The sequence below is a fragment of the Piliocolobus tephrosceles genome, chromosome 2 (genome assembly GCF_002776525.5).
Source record: "Piliocolobus tephrosceles isolate RC106 chromosome 2, ASM277652v3, whole genome shotgun sequence".
NCBI lineage: Eukaryota > Metazoa > Chordata > Mammalia > Primates > Cercopithecidae > Piliocolobus > Piliocolobus tephrosceles.
The window spans coordinates 15,141,943-15,160,938 of NC_045435.1; the positions used below are offsets into that span (position 1 = coordinate 15,141,943).

General features: G+C 34.2%; 1 protein-coding gene across 4 annotated transcripts in view; it reads right to left on the reverse strand.

The window, feature by feature from the left end:
- Positions 1 to 984: 984 nt before the first annotated feature.
- Positions 985 to 18,996, reverse strand: part of CSNKA2IP (casein kinase 2 subunit alpha' interacting protein) — a 125,258-nt gene continuing 107,246 nt past the window's right edge. For all 4 annotated transcript variants that reach the window (XM_031935025.1, XM_031935028.1, XM_031935026.1 and 1 more), the window contains one exon: positions 985 to 3,476. In XM_031935025.1, coding sequence (XP_031790885.1) covers positions 1,015 to 3,207 — 2,193 coding nt within the window. In that variant the 5' untranslated portion in view covers positions 3,208 to 3,476 and the 3' untranslated portion in view covers positions 985 to 1,014. The remainder of the gene's footprint in view (positions 3,477 to 18,996) is intronic.

An 18,996-nucleotide genomic window follows, 5' to 3' on the forward strand; every position in this document is an offset into this window, starting at 1 on the left:
GGCAATGAGGATGGAAAAAAAAAAAAAAGAGCTGGATTCTAGAAGTACTAATGCCACAGAATTAACGAAGTTAGAGAGGAACAAGCAATGAGAAACACACCATGACATTATGGTGACAAATGGCAGGGAATATAGGAGCCAAGAATTATAGATTCAAAGATGTAAACTCTGAGTGTAAAAATGATGAATTCTGGCTTGGCCATGTGGAGCTTGAGATGCCTGTACCATGCTCCAGTTGGAAATGTCCAATATGCAGTCCAGGGACCAGACAAGATGTGGATTGGAGAAGTGGGATTGTGAGTCATTAGTGTATGTAAGAGAGTATGTAAATTCTAGCCATTGGAAATGGAAATTAACACTTAAGGTGAGTAAGTAAGGCAACTCCCTCTCTTCCCACTACCAGTAGACCCAGTGGAACAAAAGCATTTTTTATTAACTCGTTTTGTTTGTATAGATAGCCATGATGAACAGGTGACTTAAGAGCCCATAATTAAAATATCAACACAGTCAGCATTAAGTAGGATTATTTGTAACAGCAGTTATTCTTTCTTCACATTTATTAACTAAAGTTGAATAAATCATTGGACTTCAAAGTGCAGGATATTGACATAGAAGAATTTTCCCTTCAAACGCATAATTGAAAGGATTTCTCTTTATAGTTTTTCTTACCCATTGAACATGATCTGATTTTTCATTAAACATAGGGAAACAGATTAGCATAGATTGGCTTCTGAGGAAAGAGAATATTAATGAGCTAGATACATTTAAGACAGATGAAGTATTTCTGGTCTATGGCCAACTATGTTAAATTCAACAATAATTACAAAGTAGCTACTATAAGCCAGACATTCAGTCAAAAACATAGGATTCAGTTTGGGGCTTCTAGAAGATCATAGTCTATTATTTAACTAGAAAATAGACCTTGGGAAAATAGTTCCCTGGAACTCAAATACTAGTCTCAAAGAACTAAGAGATCAGTGCCTTCAAACCAAAAGTTAATTTAATCACAATTTCTTATTTTGTCCGGAAAAATTTGAACAGTGTATTTGCTCTCTTTCTCCATTTTACTGTATTGTTGTTCCTCACAGGCTTTGTTTTGAGAGATGATGACTGGCTTCGATTTGGTTTTCTGGGATGCAGCTGGTAATCTTTACTATATATAAACTCAAGCCAGGAGACCCCTGCAGGCAACCGATGGTAACTACGTACCTTAGGGAATACACGACTTGAGAGAGTGAGGGTGATACACTTTTTGGAAGGAGGGGGAGAAGAGGGTGAGATGGAAAAGGAAGAGGAGGAAGAAGATGAAGAGGAGGAGGCAGAGGAGGCAGAGGCAACAGAGTAGGAGGAGGAGGTGGTGGAGGAGGAGGACGGTGGGAGCAGGGATTGTGGCTGGGAATTTTTTTTTTTCACATAAAACAGCCAGTCAATAGCCCGGGGCTGTTGGCCTATAACTTTGTTTTCAGGGGCTACTGTCCACCATTTTTGCTTCATATTAAGTCCCTGGATATCCCGTTCAGATGTGGGGAAAAACTGTGGTGTCTTCTCTACTCCTTCAAGGTTGTCTTCAGGGGCTTCATTAGGCTGGTTTTCTTTCATAGGGAATGGGAGACAAGATGAGAAAGTCTCTGGTAGAGAAAGGATAAGAACTAATTTCACTTCTATTTTGCCCTCAGAATTGGCCTCAGGTGTTGGTATGACAGAAAGTGTTGCACAATGAGGATTTTTCTTTCCTCTAAAATGGTTACATGGAGATTTTATGCAGGAAGCACAAGCTAAGCAAACCACATAATTTGATGACAGGCGAGGACCAGGATGAGGATTTGGCCTTCCCCTCATCCTTCGAAACAAAATCTGCCTACAGAGATCCCTCTGTATTCTGGTCTTCGAGATAGAATGGACAATTTTATTTACAACATCATCAGGGACGGTCCCACCTTTAACAATGCAGGGCTGACTATACTTTAAAGTCCATGGAATTTCTTTATTTGATTCCGTCTTTGGAGAAATCTCAAAGGTGCTTTTACTCTGGAGTCTGAAACCTAATGTTGAAGCAGCTGTGTTCCTGGTGCAGTGTTTGGAGCTTGATAATAATTGACCTGAGACATTTGTTTTTGGATGGGGTAATGGCAGATGTGTGACTCTGTGTTTGTCATTTGGTGAAGTGGTATTCTGAAACTTGGAGTGACAGACGGGTGAACTGGGAGTCTGGAAGTTACAATCAAGCATAAACACTGACTGAGAATTGAGCTGAAACAATGGTAAAATCTCAGATGGATGGACAAAATATGATGATGCTGATTGCCTTGCTTTTGAATGGGACAATGGTAAGCTTGCAACGGTGGGGTTAGAGTTCAATATAGGTATTTTCTGAAATCTAGAGTCAAGTAATGGAGAGGTAAGAGCCATTTGATTGGGTGTGAAAGAAGGTGATGTCCAAAATAAGTCACTTGTTTGAAGTTTTGTGTTGAGTGATGGTGAACTCAAAGATCTTTGATTGTGCTGCAATAAAGATGTCCAAAGGCAGTCCAATGAGGATGTTTTCCGAGGTTGGGATTGAAGTAATGTCGAGCTAAGGGCTTTTTGTTTGGGTCTCAAGGAAGATGATGTCGAAATGATGTTTATGGAAGGTATTTCTTGATTTTGGAGGTGAAATAATGATGAATTTGAGACTCTTTGATGAGACTTCATGGAAGGTGATCGCCACCAAACATCAAGGCTTGGAGATGTTGTCTGAGGTTTTGAGAAGGGCAATTGTGAACTCAGGGTTGTTTGATTGAGCTCCCGTGATGACGTCATTTTGAGGTCAGATGAAGATGTTGTTTGAGCTTTGGAGTGCAACAAATGAGAGTTCAGAGCTCTTTGAGCAGGCCACAATGAACTTCTCCAGTGGAGGCCTAGTGAAGGTGTGTTCTGATGCTTGGCATGGGATAATGGTGAATTCAGAATCCTATCACAGAAGCTCTGTGAAATTTTGTTCTGAGATTTGGGAGATGGCAATACTGAGCATCTCCAGACCTTCCTATTGGAGCCCAGTGAAAGTGCTCCAAGGTGATTGCTATGGGATTGCACGTTGGCTACAGATTGGTTATTGAATTGATTTAGTTTTTCACCTGTACGTTGATGTGTTAATGATTTGGCTGAGGACAGTTGGTAGAAATAGTCTAATGGCACAAAGTGTTGACCATAATATGCTAATGGCACCATCTTGTGTCGTGGTAGAGGTCTTTTTAAAAGCAGTTGGCTTGTGGGATGTTTTAGTAACTGTTAGTCTTTTAGCTGGAATCTATGGAAAATGGATACTTTTACATAACAGTTGCTAGCTTATATCTTGTAATATTTCTGTTAATTCTCAAATATTATAGACTATTCCAAAATTGAAGTACAGACGAGATTGAAAAAGATTGTCACCATTTGAGATTATCTTCAGTATTTTCTTTAGTTTCCTATACTTTTTTCTCCTGAGTAAGTAATGCCTGTTAACAAAATAGTAAGGAGAGGTCAGAAGAGGTCCTGATAGAAATATTAATTTTCTTAAGTACTCTCTTGTAGTGACTAGCGCACAGGTGCTATGTCAAATTCCAGCTACAACGCGTATTGTGCCACTTAGTGTATCGCTATGCATATCTTTTGAATTAAACTTTCAAAACCCCAATTCACCATCTGTAAAACAGACAAATATGATATTTAACTTATTGGGCTAAAGAATAAATAAACATATATATATATATATATATATATTCTAACAGTGCCAAGATATTATAGGTGCTCAATAAAATGCAGTAGTTACCACTGGTGCTCTTTTAATTATTGCATTTGTAAAACAAACAAATAAAAGTCTGTGATACGTTTTTCGTGTAAAAAAAAAAAACTCAGAGAAAAATAAAAAGGAAGCTTCAAATGTTTATTTTCAATTTAGATTCAGTTACCCATGACTATCATCTTTTAGTTTACTTCCAAAAGTTGATTGCATATTTTTAGTTCTTATTTGTCACCACTGCAGCATTGAAACTTTTGGCTATACCCTTTTAAAACTCCTGTTTCATTGCTATCCATTATTTCTCCACACTCTGATTCTCTACCCTTATCCTCTTATTTTTTTCCAGATCTCCACTGAATTTTTTTCTTTTGCTCTTACCCCAAGATAATTCTAAGAGTTATATTACCAGGTCTCTTCTCTTTTCAGTTTATTCCTAAGTAATCACATCAGTTATGTTTAGGATTTTTAAATGAAATATAGAAGCTTCTTAAAAAGACAGAACCTTGTAGCTGGCCAAAAGTGATGTAAGTATCTATCACTCAAAAAGGAAACCTATGCTACCTCTAAAAGGTAATTCATAGGGTGTCATGCCACACAATTTTATTTTTCATGGTCCAAGCTTTGTTCTTCAGGTTTTTGATCAAGGTACATGATACAAACAAAACAAAACAAAACAAAACAAAACAAAAACCTAAAACTAAAGTGATCACAACAGATTCTGAAATCAATCAATTAAGTCCTTGGCCTGAGGCCCTTGAAGAATGAGAAGTTCCATGACTCTTTCTATGTTTCCATGACTTACCAACCCAATTTCTGATGGACAAATTTATTTCTCTTATGTGCCAACTTATCCAATTAATTTGCTATCAACTGTATTATTGCTAGAAGGTTTTTCTTTATGTCAAGGTGATTTTTCACATAGTTACATTTTCTTTGCATTTATTTTTCAAATATATCTTATTAGTATCATAATTCACTTGTTTTTCAAGCCTTACATCATTCTTTGTGAAATTTTCCAAGTACCAACAACATTAGTTACATACCATTAACTTCTTAACTTTTGTTTCTAGTTCTGGCTTATCTCTTGAGGTTCCAAATAGTATTTCCAAATAATCAAGCTTCCTTATCTAAAAGTTCCAAAGACAATTCAAACACAAAGCAATAAAAATTTAATAAAGTTATTTTTCTTTCCAGAGAAATCTTTTTCTATATCTTCTGTCTCAGTTCCAAACACTTAGTCATTTAATTCAGATTCTTTGAAATCATCCCTGGCAACTTCACCCTCCCAAGCCATTTAGACACCAAGACCTCTTGATTTGATCACTTCCATATCTTAATTCACTGTTTTCTGTAGAATGCCACCATTACAGGCACATCTTATGTAGACTGTATAATTATAGTAACTTCTGTATATCTTTCCAACATGACCTCATTCTCTCTCTTCCCCTTCTTTCCTGTGAGACATATAAAAGCAAACTCTTACTGGTGAGACACCACTGCTGCTCACTCAAAGATTTTCCTTGCTTTGCATATGCCTGAGTGAGTAACAAACACTGAGGTTTCTCATGCTTGTTGGACCTGGCGTGAGGGGAGAAAATGCACATACTACAATATACTACAGACTATTCTACCAAGTTTCTAGATGGCAAAATGAAATAACTTCATGGATTTGGAGCATGCAAAGTTGTAGCCATTAAGAGTTGATAAACTTAAGAACTCCCAATAACCAAAAGACATCATATTGGAAAGAATAAAGGCAAATCACAGAACGTAAAAGAATTTACAATACATATATATATGAAAAAACTCATCTCCATGATAATCTGCATATTACTACGAAAAAAAGGCAATGCTATTATAATGGGCAAAACACATGAACAACCACTTCACAAACAAGGATATCCAAATGGCTAACACATATATGAAAAAAAATCTCAGCTTCATTAAAATCAATGGAGTCTAGCCTGGGCAATGTGGCAAAATCCTGTTTCTACAAAAAAAAAAAAAAAAATTAGCTGGGCATATTAATTCACACCTGTACTCTCAGCTACTCTGAGCCCAGGGAATCGAGGCTGCAGTGAGCCCCATGATAATGCCACTGCACCCCAGTTTGGGTGACAGAATTAGACACTGTCTCAAAAAATAAAAATAAAAAATCAGTAAAGTGCATATTTAAACAACAGGGAGATATTGCTACACATTATCAGAATGTGACTAACATAAAACTAAAAAAAGCAATAATTGGTGAGTATAAAGATTAAATAAAATGCTCTGACACTGCTGTTGGCAATGTTAAGTTGATACAAGGGGGTTGTATCGTTAAATTAGTATTTTTTATTTTATTTTATTTTCGAGACAGAGTCTCACTCTGTCACCCAGGCTGGAGTGCAGTGGCGCAATCTCGTCTCACTGCAAGCTCCGCCTCCCGGGTTCTCGCCGTTCTCCTGCCTCAGCCTCCCGAGTAGCTGGGACTACAGGCACCCACCACCACGCCCGGCTAAGTTTTTGTATTTTTAGTAGAGACGGGGTTTCACCGTGTTAGCCAGGATGGTCTTGATCTCCCGACCTCATGATCTGCCCACCTCGGCCTCCCAAAGTGTTGGGATTACAGGCATGAGTCACCATGCCCGATCTAAATTAGTATTTTTTATATACATTATAAAAAGTTTACATTCCAAACTGTAATCAACTGTCAATCAATAGCAGAATATATAAATAAATTGTAATATAGTCCTTCAGTAAATATCAAACAACAATGAAAATTAACAGAATATAGAGCACTATACCACTACAAAATGTTTCTTTTTTTTTTTTTTTTTTTTTTTTTTTTTTTCCTTTTTGAGACGGAGTTTCACTCTTGTTGCCCACGCTGGAGTGCAATGGTGCAATCTTGGCTCACTGCAACCTCCCCCACCTGGGTTCAAGAAATTCTCCTGCCTCAGCCTCACAAGTAGGATTACAAGCATGCGCCACCACACCCAGTTAATTTTTTTTGTATTTAGTAGAGATGGGATTTCACCATGTTGGTCGGGCTGGTCTTGAACTGCCACTTCAGGTGATCTACCCACTTTGGCCTCCCAAAGTGCTGGGATTACAGGTGTGAGCCATGGTGTCCAGCCTCAAAATGTTGAATAAAAAGAATCATACACACAAAAAATACTTCCTAATTTTATAGTCAGGCTAATAATATACTTGAGGAGGTAGAGAGTTGGAGAGAACACACAGAAGGATCTTCTGGGATACTGGTAATGTTCTGTTTCTTGATCTGGACAATGATTGCATGGATGAATTCACTTAGTGATAATTGAGCTTTAACACTTAGAGTATGTGTATTTTTGTATGTTCCTTTACTTCAATAAAAAGTGCAAAAAATTATAATAATGCTAATTTTAAAAGACACATCCGAAACAAAATTGCACTGAAAGGTGAAACATTAAGGAGTAAACCAAAATATGGTACTCAGATGTGATGAAAACTTAACGAGAGAGAGTTGGAGAGTGAGGTGGGGGCGGGTAGTGAAGAATGTAATGTTTAAATCCTACTATAATATAAAGAGGAATAATCAAATTCAAAACGAATAGAACTAACAAGAGTCTATTTGAGACAGAAACCAGAGAAAAATAGCATTTCTGAAAGTGTCCCAGTTTCAGACTTAGCAAAATGACACTTTCATTTCAAAGAAAGTGTTTTGCTAGATGCATGTAAATATTACATACAGATAACTAAAAATGGGAGAAACTTCAATGAGGCTATAAATATGGGAGAAAATAAATAACCCTATGAAAGAATTAACTGAAATAGTCCAAATTATTTTTATAATCGAGTTCCTTCAAACTTTGAATCGATATTTATAATGTTATATGAACATTTTCAGAGTACCATAAATATAGAAAAATTCTCCATTTGTTCTGTGAAACTGCTATATGTCATTCAGACATTAAAATATGATAAAAATAGTTCAAAATTTAAAAGGAATACAGCAATTCACTTAGTCTTTTGCAGAAATTCCCAAATAAAATAAAACACTAAATTTAACAGTATAATTAAATAGTCTATTGTGACCCAAGTTGATCTTATTTAAACAAAGCGATTATGTTATATTATGAGGAAGCACTATATTTTGTCATTTTCATAATTCAGAAATAAATCTTAATAGATATTTTAAACACTCATTTGATAAAATCCAACCTCCATTTCTCATAAAACTCTGTAAGCTCCTAAGAAAAACTAGTTACTTAATGATAACAAACATATGAAAGAAAAGCAAACTATTCACATGGTAATTAAATGTGAGCTAGTCCCACCACAAGTTGATAAAAGATGAGCATATTTACTATCACTACTACATTTAACATTGTTTAGGAAAATCTGGCCAATGTACTAAAGAAGAAAACAAAACAAAGCAAAAATAAAAAATGAGACATAACCTTTGAAAAGGTAGAAATTAAACTCCCGCTACATGCATATCATATTATTAAAACCCTAATTTAGAATATTGAAAACTTAAGAGAATAACATATTAAAATTCAGGAAATGAAGTCATTGCTTGCTGAGTAAATACATATGGGTCACAAATTTTCTTCAACACCGATATTTAACAGCATTTATGAAAATCATGGATACTTCATATATAATTATCTCTAAAAATTCAATAAAAGCACAGACATCCTATTGCAAATATAAGAGAGTACTTGAAAGTTTTGTAGAGAAGAGATAAATGCCTAGTAATCCAGGAAAGGCCACAGTTTTCTCTATCTAATTCTTTTGTATTTTTTACTTCTCTGTTAATGCACTGATGCTCCTTGCTTCATCCTACTTCCTTTTTCAAGGCATATTACTAATAAATAGAAAATTTGTCATTGGAAATTGCAATAACTCTTTTTCATTAATAAATAGGAACAAGCAGGAAATCAGTAAGGGTATATAAAATTTCAAAAATGCCATCAACTAACTTGAGCTAACTGATATTCATAGAATATTCAACTCCAAATTGTTCTTTTAAGTGGACATGGAATATTCACCAAAATATTATAAACCATACAACAAGTGTCAATAAATTTAATTGAGTTCAAATAATGTACAGTATGTTCTCAAATTTGGCAATGACATTAAATTATATATTAATACCAGAAATACATGTGAATATGTTTCATGTTTATACTACATATACATTTTATACAATGTACTGAGAATGTGTGAGATGTTCCTAAAGCTGAACATAGGAAGGGGAGCTATCTATAGCAAAAAATGACAGTATCAAAAATGAAGGAAGCTCTCAAATTAATGACATTAGGTTCCTCCTTAAGAAATAAAAAAGGAAGAAGATCCCATTAAACTAAAATTCAGTAGAAGAAAGAAAATAGTAAAGATTAGAGAAGCCAATGAGATAGAAACTAGATAATCAAATATATTGATAGGTGGTTCTTTCAGAAAATAAATAAAATTGAAAACATTTGACCATACAGATAAAGGATTAAATTCAAAGAAGGCCGGGCATGGTGTCTTTCACCTGTAGTCTCAACATTTTGGAAGGCCCAGGCCAGAGGATCACTTGAGATAAGGAGTTCAAGACCGGTCTGGCCAACATGGCAAAACCCCATCTCTACTAAAAACAAAAAATTAGCCAGGCGTAGTGGCTCACGCCATTAATCCCAGCTACTCGGGTGCTTGAGGCTCGAGAATCGCTTGAACCCGAGAGGTGGAGGAAGCAGTGAGCCAAGATCAGGCCACTGCACTCAAGCCTGGGTGACAGACAGAGACTCCATCTCAAAAAGAAAAAAAAAGACACAATTACAAATATCAGGATTAAGAGAGGTGATGTTACTGCAGACACTACACACTACTGATATTAAAAAGGATAGCGCCCAAAAGATGAAGACTATTATGCCAATAAATGAGACAACTCGGATGAAAGAGAGGTATTTCTTGAGATACACAAATTTCCAAAGCTCACTCAAGAACAAATAGAAAACCTAAAATCCCATATCTCTATTAAATAAGTTGAATTTGAGTTTAAACGCTTCCTATAAAAAATTTCAGAGTCTGATGACTTCATTGATGATCGTACCAAGTCTTTAAGAAAGAAACAATGCCAATTCTACACAAACTATTTCAGAAAATTAAAATGGAGAATTTATTTTCAACTCAATCTATGAATCAAGCATTATTCTAATACCAAAACCAAAATAAAAACTACTAGATTTTTATTTTATTTTATTTTTATTTTTTATTTTATTTATTTATTTATTTATTTATTTATTTATTTATTTATTTATTTATTTATTTTTGAGACAGAGTCTCACTCTTTCACCCAGGCTGGCGTGCAATAGCGCGATCTCGACTCACTGCAACCTCTGCCTCCCAGTTCAAGCAATTCTCCTGCCTCAGCTTCCTGAGTAGCTGGGATTACAGGAGATTGCCACTATGCTCAGCTATTTTTTGTTTTTTTAGTAGAGACAGCGTTTCACCATGTTTGCCAGTCTGATCTTGAATGCCTGACCTCAGGTAATCCGTCCGCCTCTGCCTTCCAAAGTGCTGGAATTACAGGGATGAGTCACCGTACCCAGCTGATTTTTCAAAAAGCAATTATACACCAATATTTCTTATAAATATAGATTAAAAAGGTAAACCAAATTTTAGCCAGTCAAATCCAACAATATGTAAAACGTAAAATACACTTCCCCAAAGTCCATGATCCCAGTCTTTTCATAGAAAAACACCAGACAAGACCAAATTTGACAAAATATTTTAACAGTACTCTTTAAAAGTGTCTAAGTCAGTAAAAATCAAGGAAAGACAGAATATTCACAGATTGGAGAAATTTAAACGTAATGACTAAATGCAAAATGGTATACTATATTGAATCCTGGCTCAGTAAAAAGCCCTTCATAGAAAAAAAAAATGGTAAAATGCTATTAAAGTCTGTTAAGGATATTCTACCACTGTTATTTTGTTTGTTTGTTTTGATAAACATACCCTGGTATGTTAAATGTTTAGATGTTAATATAAGAAAAATCTGGGTGAAGTGTTGGAATACAAAAAAGTTTGAATATCTATTCAAGAAGACTTTGTAAAGGAAAAAAGCTGAAAGATCAGCAATTACCTGATGTCAAATCTTATTAAAAAACATTAATACCCAAAGCAGTCTAGTATTAGCATAAAGGTAGACAAACAGGTAAGTGGAACAAAATACAAAGTTGGGAAAAAGACACATGTATTGAAACAGCAGATTTTTTTGACAAAAGTGTATAAGCAATACAGTGGAGAAAAAAAAAATCAGTATTTTCAAATGGTGCTGTAATAATTGGATGTACATCTGAAAAAAAAATGGAAAGGAAGAAGTAAAGTTGTCTCTGCAGATAACATAATCATACACAGAAAACCCTAAAGACCACCCCAAAAACTATTAGAACAAGCAAATTCAGTAAAGTTGTAGTATACAAAATGAACATACAAAAATCAGTTGCATTTTTATACATTAACAACAAACTGTCCAAAAAAGAAATCAAGAAAAGCAACAGCATTTGCAATAGCATGAAACAGAACAAAATATTTAGGAAAATAATTAACCAAGGAGATGAAAGGTCTACTCACTGAAAAGTATAAAACAGCTGATGAAAGAATTTGTGAAAACTCAAATAAGTGGAAAAATATTTCATGTTCATGGATTGAAAGAAGGAATATTGTTAAAATGTTCAAACTACCCAAAAAATCTACAAATTCAATGGAACCCCTATCAAAATTCCAACAGTATTTCTTGCAGAAATAGAAAAAGCAAACTGCTAAATTCATAGTAATATAAAACATCCTGAATAGCTAAAGCAATCTTGAACAGAAGTAATTGGAGTAAGCACACTTGGTGATTTCATACTATATTACAAATCTATAGTAATCCAAACAATATGGTGCCAGCATAAAATTAGACACATAAGCCAATGGAACAGATAGGAAAGCGCAGAAGTAATCCCATACGTATGCGGTCAACCAATTTTCAACAAAAGTGCTAAGAATATGAGGAAATAATAGACTCTTAAATAAATAATGTTTTTAAAACTGGATATTCACATGCCAAAAAAAAAAATCATTAAATTGGACCCTTCTCTTAGACCTTACATGAAAATCAATTCATAATGATTAAAGACTTAAATGTACCTGAAACCATAAAACTCCTAGAAAAACGCATAGAGAAAAACTCTCCATGACGTTAGTTTTAGTAATGATTTTTTTATATGATGCCAAAGACACAGAGGACAAAAGCAAAACTAAATAAGTAGGACTACAGCAAACTAAAAATGTATTGCATAGCAAAGGAAACAACCAACAAAATGAAAAGGTAGCCCACAGAATAAGAGAAAATGTGTGCAACCCATGTATCCGATAAACAGTTAATATTCAAAATACATAAGAAACTTACACAACTCAATAGAAAAAAAAGCCAGTTGAAAAATAGGTCAAGGACCTGAATAAACATTTCTCAAAAGAAAATATACATATAGTCAGCAGGTATATGAAAAGATGTTCAACATCACTAATCATCAGGGAAATGAAAATCAAAAACTACAATGAGATACCACCTGTCACCTGTTAGAATGGCTTTTATCAAACAGTCAAAAGATAGATGTTGGCAAGGATGTGGAGAAAAAAGAACCCACTGCTGTATATATAAATTAACACAGCCATTGTAGAAAATAGTACGGAGGCTCCTAAACAATTTAAAAACAGAAATACCATATGATCAAGCAATTCCACTTCTAGGTATAGATCAAAAGAAATTAAATTGGCATATCCAAGAGATTGCAGCATTATTTATAATAGCCAAGATATGAAAATTATCCTGAGTCGGTCAATAGATGAATGTATAGAGAAAATGTGATGTCTGTGTGTGTGTACAAACAATGGAATATTATTCAGCCTTAAAAAAGAAGGAAATCCTGCCATTTGCAACAACATGGATAAGGCCAGAAGACATTACATTAAGTGAAATAAGAAAGAGACTCTGACAGGCAAATATGCATGATCTCACTTATATGTGAAACTTAAAAAAAAGGTCAAACACATAGTAACAGAGTAGAATGACAGATACAAAGGGATAAGGGATAAGGGAAAATGGGAGAAGTTGGTCAAAGGGTATAAGAGGTTAATATATTGCACTGTATAGTTGAAATTTGAAAGAAAGTAGTTCTCATGTGTTCTCACCTCACACACACAAAATCATGGTAACTATGAGTCGATAGATATGCTAACGAGCTTTGTTACTGTAATTACTTCACAATGTATACGTATATCAAAACATTACATTCTAGACCCTAAATACATATAACTTTATTTATCAATTATACATCAACAAAACTGGAAAAAAGATACATGTATAAAAAAGAAATTTGATTCATACCTCAAATACAAAAATCAATTCATAATGAGATCATGGATGTACTGACAAACCTAAAACTATATAAGTTCTGCAACAAAATTTTTTTTAAAGTTTGTGATTTGGGATTGAGCATCGATTTTTAGATGTGAAACCAAAAGCTCAACCAATAAAAGAACAAATGAATAAATGTAACTTTATCAAAATTTAAAATTTCTGCTCTTCATAAGACACTGTTAGGAAAATGAAAAAAAACACATAAAAATAGAGTAATATTTGCAAAGCATTATCTAATAAAATACTTGTATCAAGAATATATAGAGAAAATTATCAAAATTCAATAGGAAAGCAAGCAATCAAATTTTTAAAATGAGCTAAATATTTGAACAGTACTCCAAAGATGATTTGGAATGGGATATAAGTACATGAAAAGATATCAATATAATTATTCTTTAGAGGAATTCAAATTAAAATCACAAGAGATACCACTAAATAACTTCTTGAATAACTAAAATGTAAAAGGTTGACCAAACTAAGTGTTACAAAGATGTGGAGGAACTGAAAGTCTCACACACCACTGATGGGAGTATAAAATAGTTCTAGAAGTTTGGAAACACTTGACCCTTTCCTTAAAAGTTAAATATACATGTACCATATAATCTAGCCATTCCACTCCATTCCATCCCAAATGAAAGCATATGCTCATATAAAGACTCACATAACAAGTTCATTGCAGCTTTTGTTGAATAGTCAAAAATGGTAAATGATCTACTCAGTAGACAAATGAATCAACCAATTGTAATAGTTCCATGTAAGGGAATATACCTGCCACTAATTTAAGGAATCCCATCTGCAGTCAAGTGTCTGGGAGCAAAATGTTTACAAATCAATAACAATAAAGCTGATATACAACAGAGTTCCACCAGTTCAACTCAGCTAATGTTTCAGAGTAAGACTTTCTGCACAGTACAGAGTATAATGAGGCAAATGCTTTGTTTTCTCAATAAACCATCAAAACAAAAATTTAGGTGGACCTTCTAAGTTCAAAAGAAATCTAATATATAGTCCTTCAGGGAACCCATACAATAAAAATACAAATAATATATAGATGCTTTAAATATCAGTGAAGATGCATTTAGTATTTATATATGTTCAATATTCTTGTTGTATGTATAGATTTAATTTTCTAGCCACTTCTACTTCACTTAATCCTCAGAATATGCAATATAAAATTGTTTCTTTTTATTTTAGTCCAGAGTAACCTAGCATTGTTTGTTTTAAACTGTGACCATATCAACCCCTGCCTGCCAAACTCTCAACAACTAAAATACCATTAGGCCTATATTAATTTTTTTCTGTAACTCAAGAGATTTCAATTTAGAGATTTTCTTAGATTTATTTCTTAGTGCACTAAATTCAGAGATTGATCATTCTAAGAGAATAATCCTCTTTTGGGAACCAACTACATAAGCTTCTCTGGTTCACTTATACAGACGGCTTCAGAAGAAACCTCTGATCTGAGGCTTATTTTGTAGCTTGACATGAGTACTTGACATAAGGGCCTGACATTTCTGCCTTGTCAGGCTCAGGTATTCAGCTCTCACTTTTATACAAATGTAAACCCACAAGAATATCTCTCAGATTTATACTCTAAGACTACCTTCTCTAAACTTTTTCTCTATCATACAGGCACAAACATGCAAACTAATTGATACATATTCCTGATCATAAAAGAGCCTCTCACCAAGAGAAGTTTTACGAAAACTAAAACATCGCCTATTTCAATGATTGTTAGAGATAGAAATGTGAGCAAATTTAATGCTAAGCAATCTTGTAGACTTATGTGCCTTTTTTATTCCCTGAAGAAAAGGAATCCTGAGAGGACTATGTTCTAATGCAGACAAAAACAAAAATAAACATAACTCCCAGGCTGGCTACTATTTCCAGAACTGAGCTCTACAATTCTCTATTTCAAATAAGGGATTTGAGCAATTCTGCCATTTTCACCTGTAATTGAGTTGTCGACCAAGTGTACAGACATGTTACTGTAGTGAACTTGAAGAAACTCCAACCATGAGCTCTGCAGGAATGCATCCAGAAACCAAACAGCATCACCTTGCAGCTGTATTCGAAAGATGTCTATATTCTCTACCCTCACCTTGACAAGCTCAATAACTATGGGCCTAGCATGTGGAGTGCTGAGTCAGCCTAGCTTGGCCACGCTTTGAATATGTTCCACATATTGGATTTGTTTAACAAAACTACAGAATATTATGCTTTGTAAAAATCCATTGATTTTCATGCTTCTGTATAATTTTTTTTGCCTTTAATTTCAGGAGAATTTTCGCAGAAATAACTTTAAAATATGAACCTTCCATAGATAAAGCGTCATACCTAATCTCTTCCCTTTTTATAGGGGCACAGGATGCAGAGGAAACAAAAAAAATCCAAACTGAGTTCAAAATATGAGAAAGATTGGAGATCAGGAGCAAGGGGTGGAAACCTGACATGGTATGAAACAGGGTAACTTGTTAGCAATTATTCTTTCCTCTCACAGTATCCCTCTGTTGTCACCACTTTTTAGAGAATATTCCAGAGCAGTTCATCCAGAAAAGGAATGTGGGGTCACAAAAGATAGTTTTCTAAAATCTTAAAGGCACAGGAGAAGGAAGAATAGGAAATTCAATTCAAAAAATTATTGTAAAGCCAATTATTATAGGTAAAAAATTATACAGATTATTAAGGCATTTGCAGTCCAAACTTAAGGAAGGGAATGAAAGACAGGCAAAGAGAAAACTAAACAGACCACAAGAAGTGAAATAAGAAAGAAAGCATTCTGGAAATTAATAATAAATATAAATTCAGTAATTGAAGTAGAAAGTGGCAGAAAAAAAGGAGAGAAGTGTAATATACAAAAAAATTCTAACTCACAGTTGGAAGGAAAAAGAGAAGGAGGAGGGGAAGAAGAACCAATGGAAGATACAATACAGGAACAACAAAAGAAACAAAGGTGAAAAAAATTTATAAATGTCTAGGGAATATTTTTAAGGAACATTAGATAGAATCAAATTATAATTATTTCAAGGATGATGACTGAGGTTATTGAGTTCTTTGCTGACTTACTCAAGAGGACAGTTCATATGTAAAATTTATAATGAACTCATATAACTCAATAGCAGAAATAAAAACCCTGATTTTAAAATAGGCAAAAATCTTAATAGACATTTCTCCAAAAAAGACATAAAAATGGCCAATAGATATATAAAAATATAATCAACATCGTTAATCATCAAGAAAATGCAAATTAAAACCACTGTAATTTCACCTATAACTGAGATCATGTAATATTTGTCTTTTTTGCCTAGCTTATTTCACTTAGCATAATGTTCTTCAAGTTCACTCTATGCTGTCAAATATGACAGAATTTTCCCCCTTTTTTAGGACTGAATACATCAAAACATCACACTGCACACTATAAATATATACAATTATTTGTCAATTAAAATAAACTTCAATAAATAATAAATATTTTTCAGAAACTTTCTTCGATATACCACCGTATATCTGTTAAGATGGATATTATCAAAACGTCAAAAGATTGAACAAACATTGGTAAAGGTGGGAAGTAAAGGAATTTTTTTTACACTATTGGAAATGTAGATTGATACAGTCAGTATAAAAAACAATATGGAGATTTCTAAAGAAATTAAACATAGAGCCACAATACAACTGAGCTATCCCTCTTCTGGATATATACCCAGAGGAAATGAAATCACTATCTCATAAAGCTATCTACCTGTTTATGTTCATTGCAGCGTTATTTACAGTAACAAAGCTATGAAAATGATCTACGTGTTGATGGAGGGATGAATGGATAAAGAAACTGTCCTCTCTATATAAAAAACATAATGCTAGTCAGTCCTTAAAAAGAACCAGATCTTGCTATTTGCCACCACAGGGGTGAGCCTGAAGGACATTACGCTGAGCAAAATAAGCCAAACACAGAAAGAAAATTATTGCATGATCTCCTTTATATGTAGAATGTTTTTTAAAAAAGGTCAACTATACAGAGATGGAGAACAAAACAGTGGTTACCAGGAGGAGGCAGGAAGGGTGGAGATCAGAAAATATAAGTATATAGGATTAGCAAGTCTACAAATCTAATGTACAACATGAGAAATATAAGTAACGAAATTGTACTGTATGGAGGATTCATGTCAGATGATTAGATTTTAGTTGCTCTTGCCAAAAAAAGGTAATTATGTGAGATTACAGTCATGTTAATTTGCTCACTATAGTAACTTTCTTATTATCTATATGTTTCCCATAGCATCATGTTATATACCTTAAATTTGCACAATAAAATTTATTCTTTAAAAAATAGTAGGCTGGCTGTGGTGAATCACACCCATAATCCCAGCACTTTGGGAGGCTGAGGCAGGAGGATCACTTGAGGTCAGGAGTTCGAGAACAGCCTGGCCAACATGATGAAACCCTGTCTCTACTAAAAATACAAAACAGTTAGCCAGGTGTGGTCATGCATGCCTGTAGTCCCAGCTACTTGGGAGGCTGAGGCAGGAGAACTGCTTGAACCCAGGAGGTGGAGGTTGCAGTGAGCTGAAATCCTACCACTGCACTCCAGCCGGGACAACAGAGCAAGACTCTCTCTTTCTCTCTCTCTCTCTCTCTCTACACACACACACACACACACACACACACACACACACACACACATATACATATACATATATGTGTGTGTGTGTGTGTGTGTAGATATAAAAAAATAACTTTTTTCCAAATATCCCTTTTATCTCTTCACAATCGTGAGGAGAAATCATGATTCATAATTTAAGTATTCTGATGATAAGTGTGATATTCATCGTAGAAGACATAGAAAATAAAAATGGATCATTGAGAAAACAAATCCCTCAGTTACTGCCTATGTATCATTCCAATGTTACTACATATCTGCATTTTTATACAAATATGAGATTGTACTAAGTTTTTCTTTATTGAATGAAATGAATGAATTTCTTTATTGAATGAATATTCACAATCATGAAGAGAAAAAGAGGTATATTTGGAAAAAAGTTATCATTGAGGAAAGTGTGGTTGATTTCATTTGAGTAGAGACACACCTGGGTAGATTGTTTGATGGAAAAGAACCACACAGGACATGGGGAGTTGCAGGGGAAATAGCATGCATCACGGTCCAAATAACAGGAGGATTAGTTGAGCAAACACATGAAGTGGAAGATATGAAAACAAAGCACTGATAAAAGTTCAAGCATTAGAATAAAGAATTTTTTTCGTTTTTCCTAAAACCTATAGAGAAAGAAAATGGATAGGAAAAAAGATACAGGGATTTTGAAGCGAAAAAGATTCAAGATTGTTTACAACAACTGATCTTATAAATTAGTAGACAAGGTTATTTTCTGAGAGAAGGAATGTTAATAATCTGAAAGCATGTATTTTGGACACTTGTCATATTTAAAATCATGAGCATTCACAGAAAATAACATACTAGCATACATCTTAGTGAATCAAGGAAATGATCTTGTTACTATATATGTAAATAAAAGGAAAATGTTTGGTTTTGTCCATGCTTTGAAGAACTGAAATGAAAATAATTCAGGAAGTTAAAACAAAATAAGTTCACCAAATAAAAACAAAAATAGTTTATCTTTTTTCCAATACATCCTGTATATTAAAAATAAGGAAAGAAGGGAGGCAGGGAGGGAGAGAAGGGAAGAGGAGGAAGGAGAGAAGAGAGGGAGAGATAGGGCAACCCCAAAGAATATTCTGTTTTTTAGGACATTTTCAGGAAGTATACAGTTTGTCGATGATTAAACGCTACCTAACAGTCAAA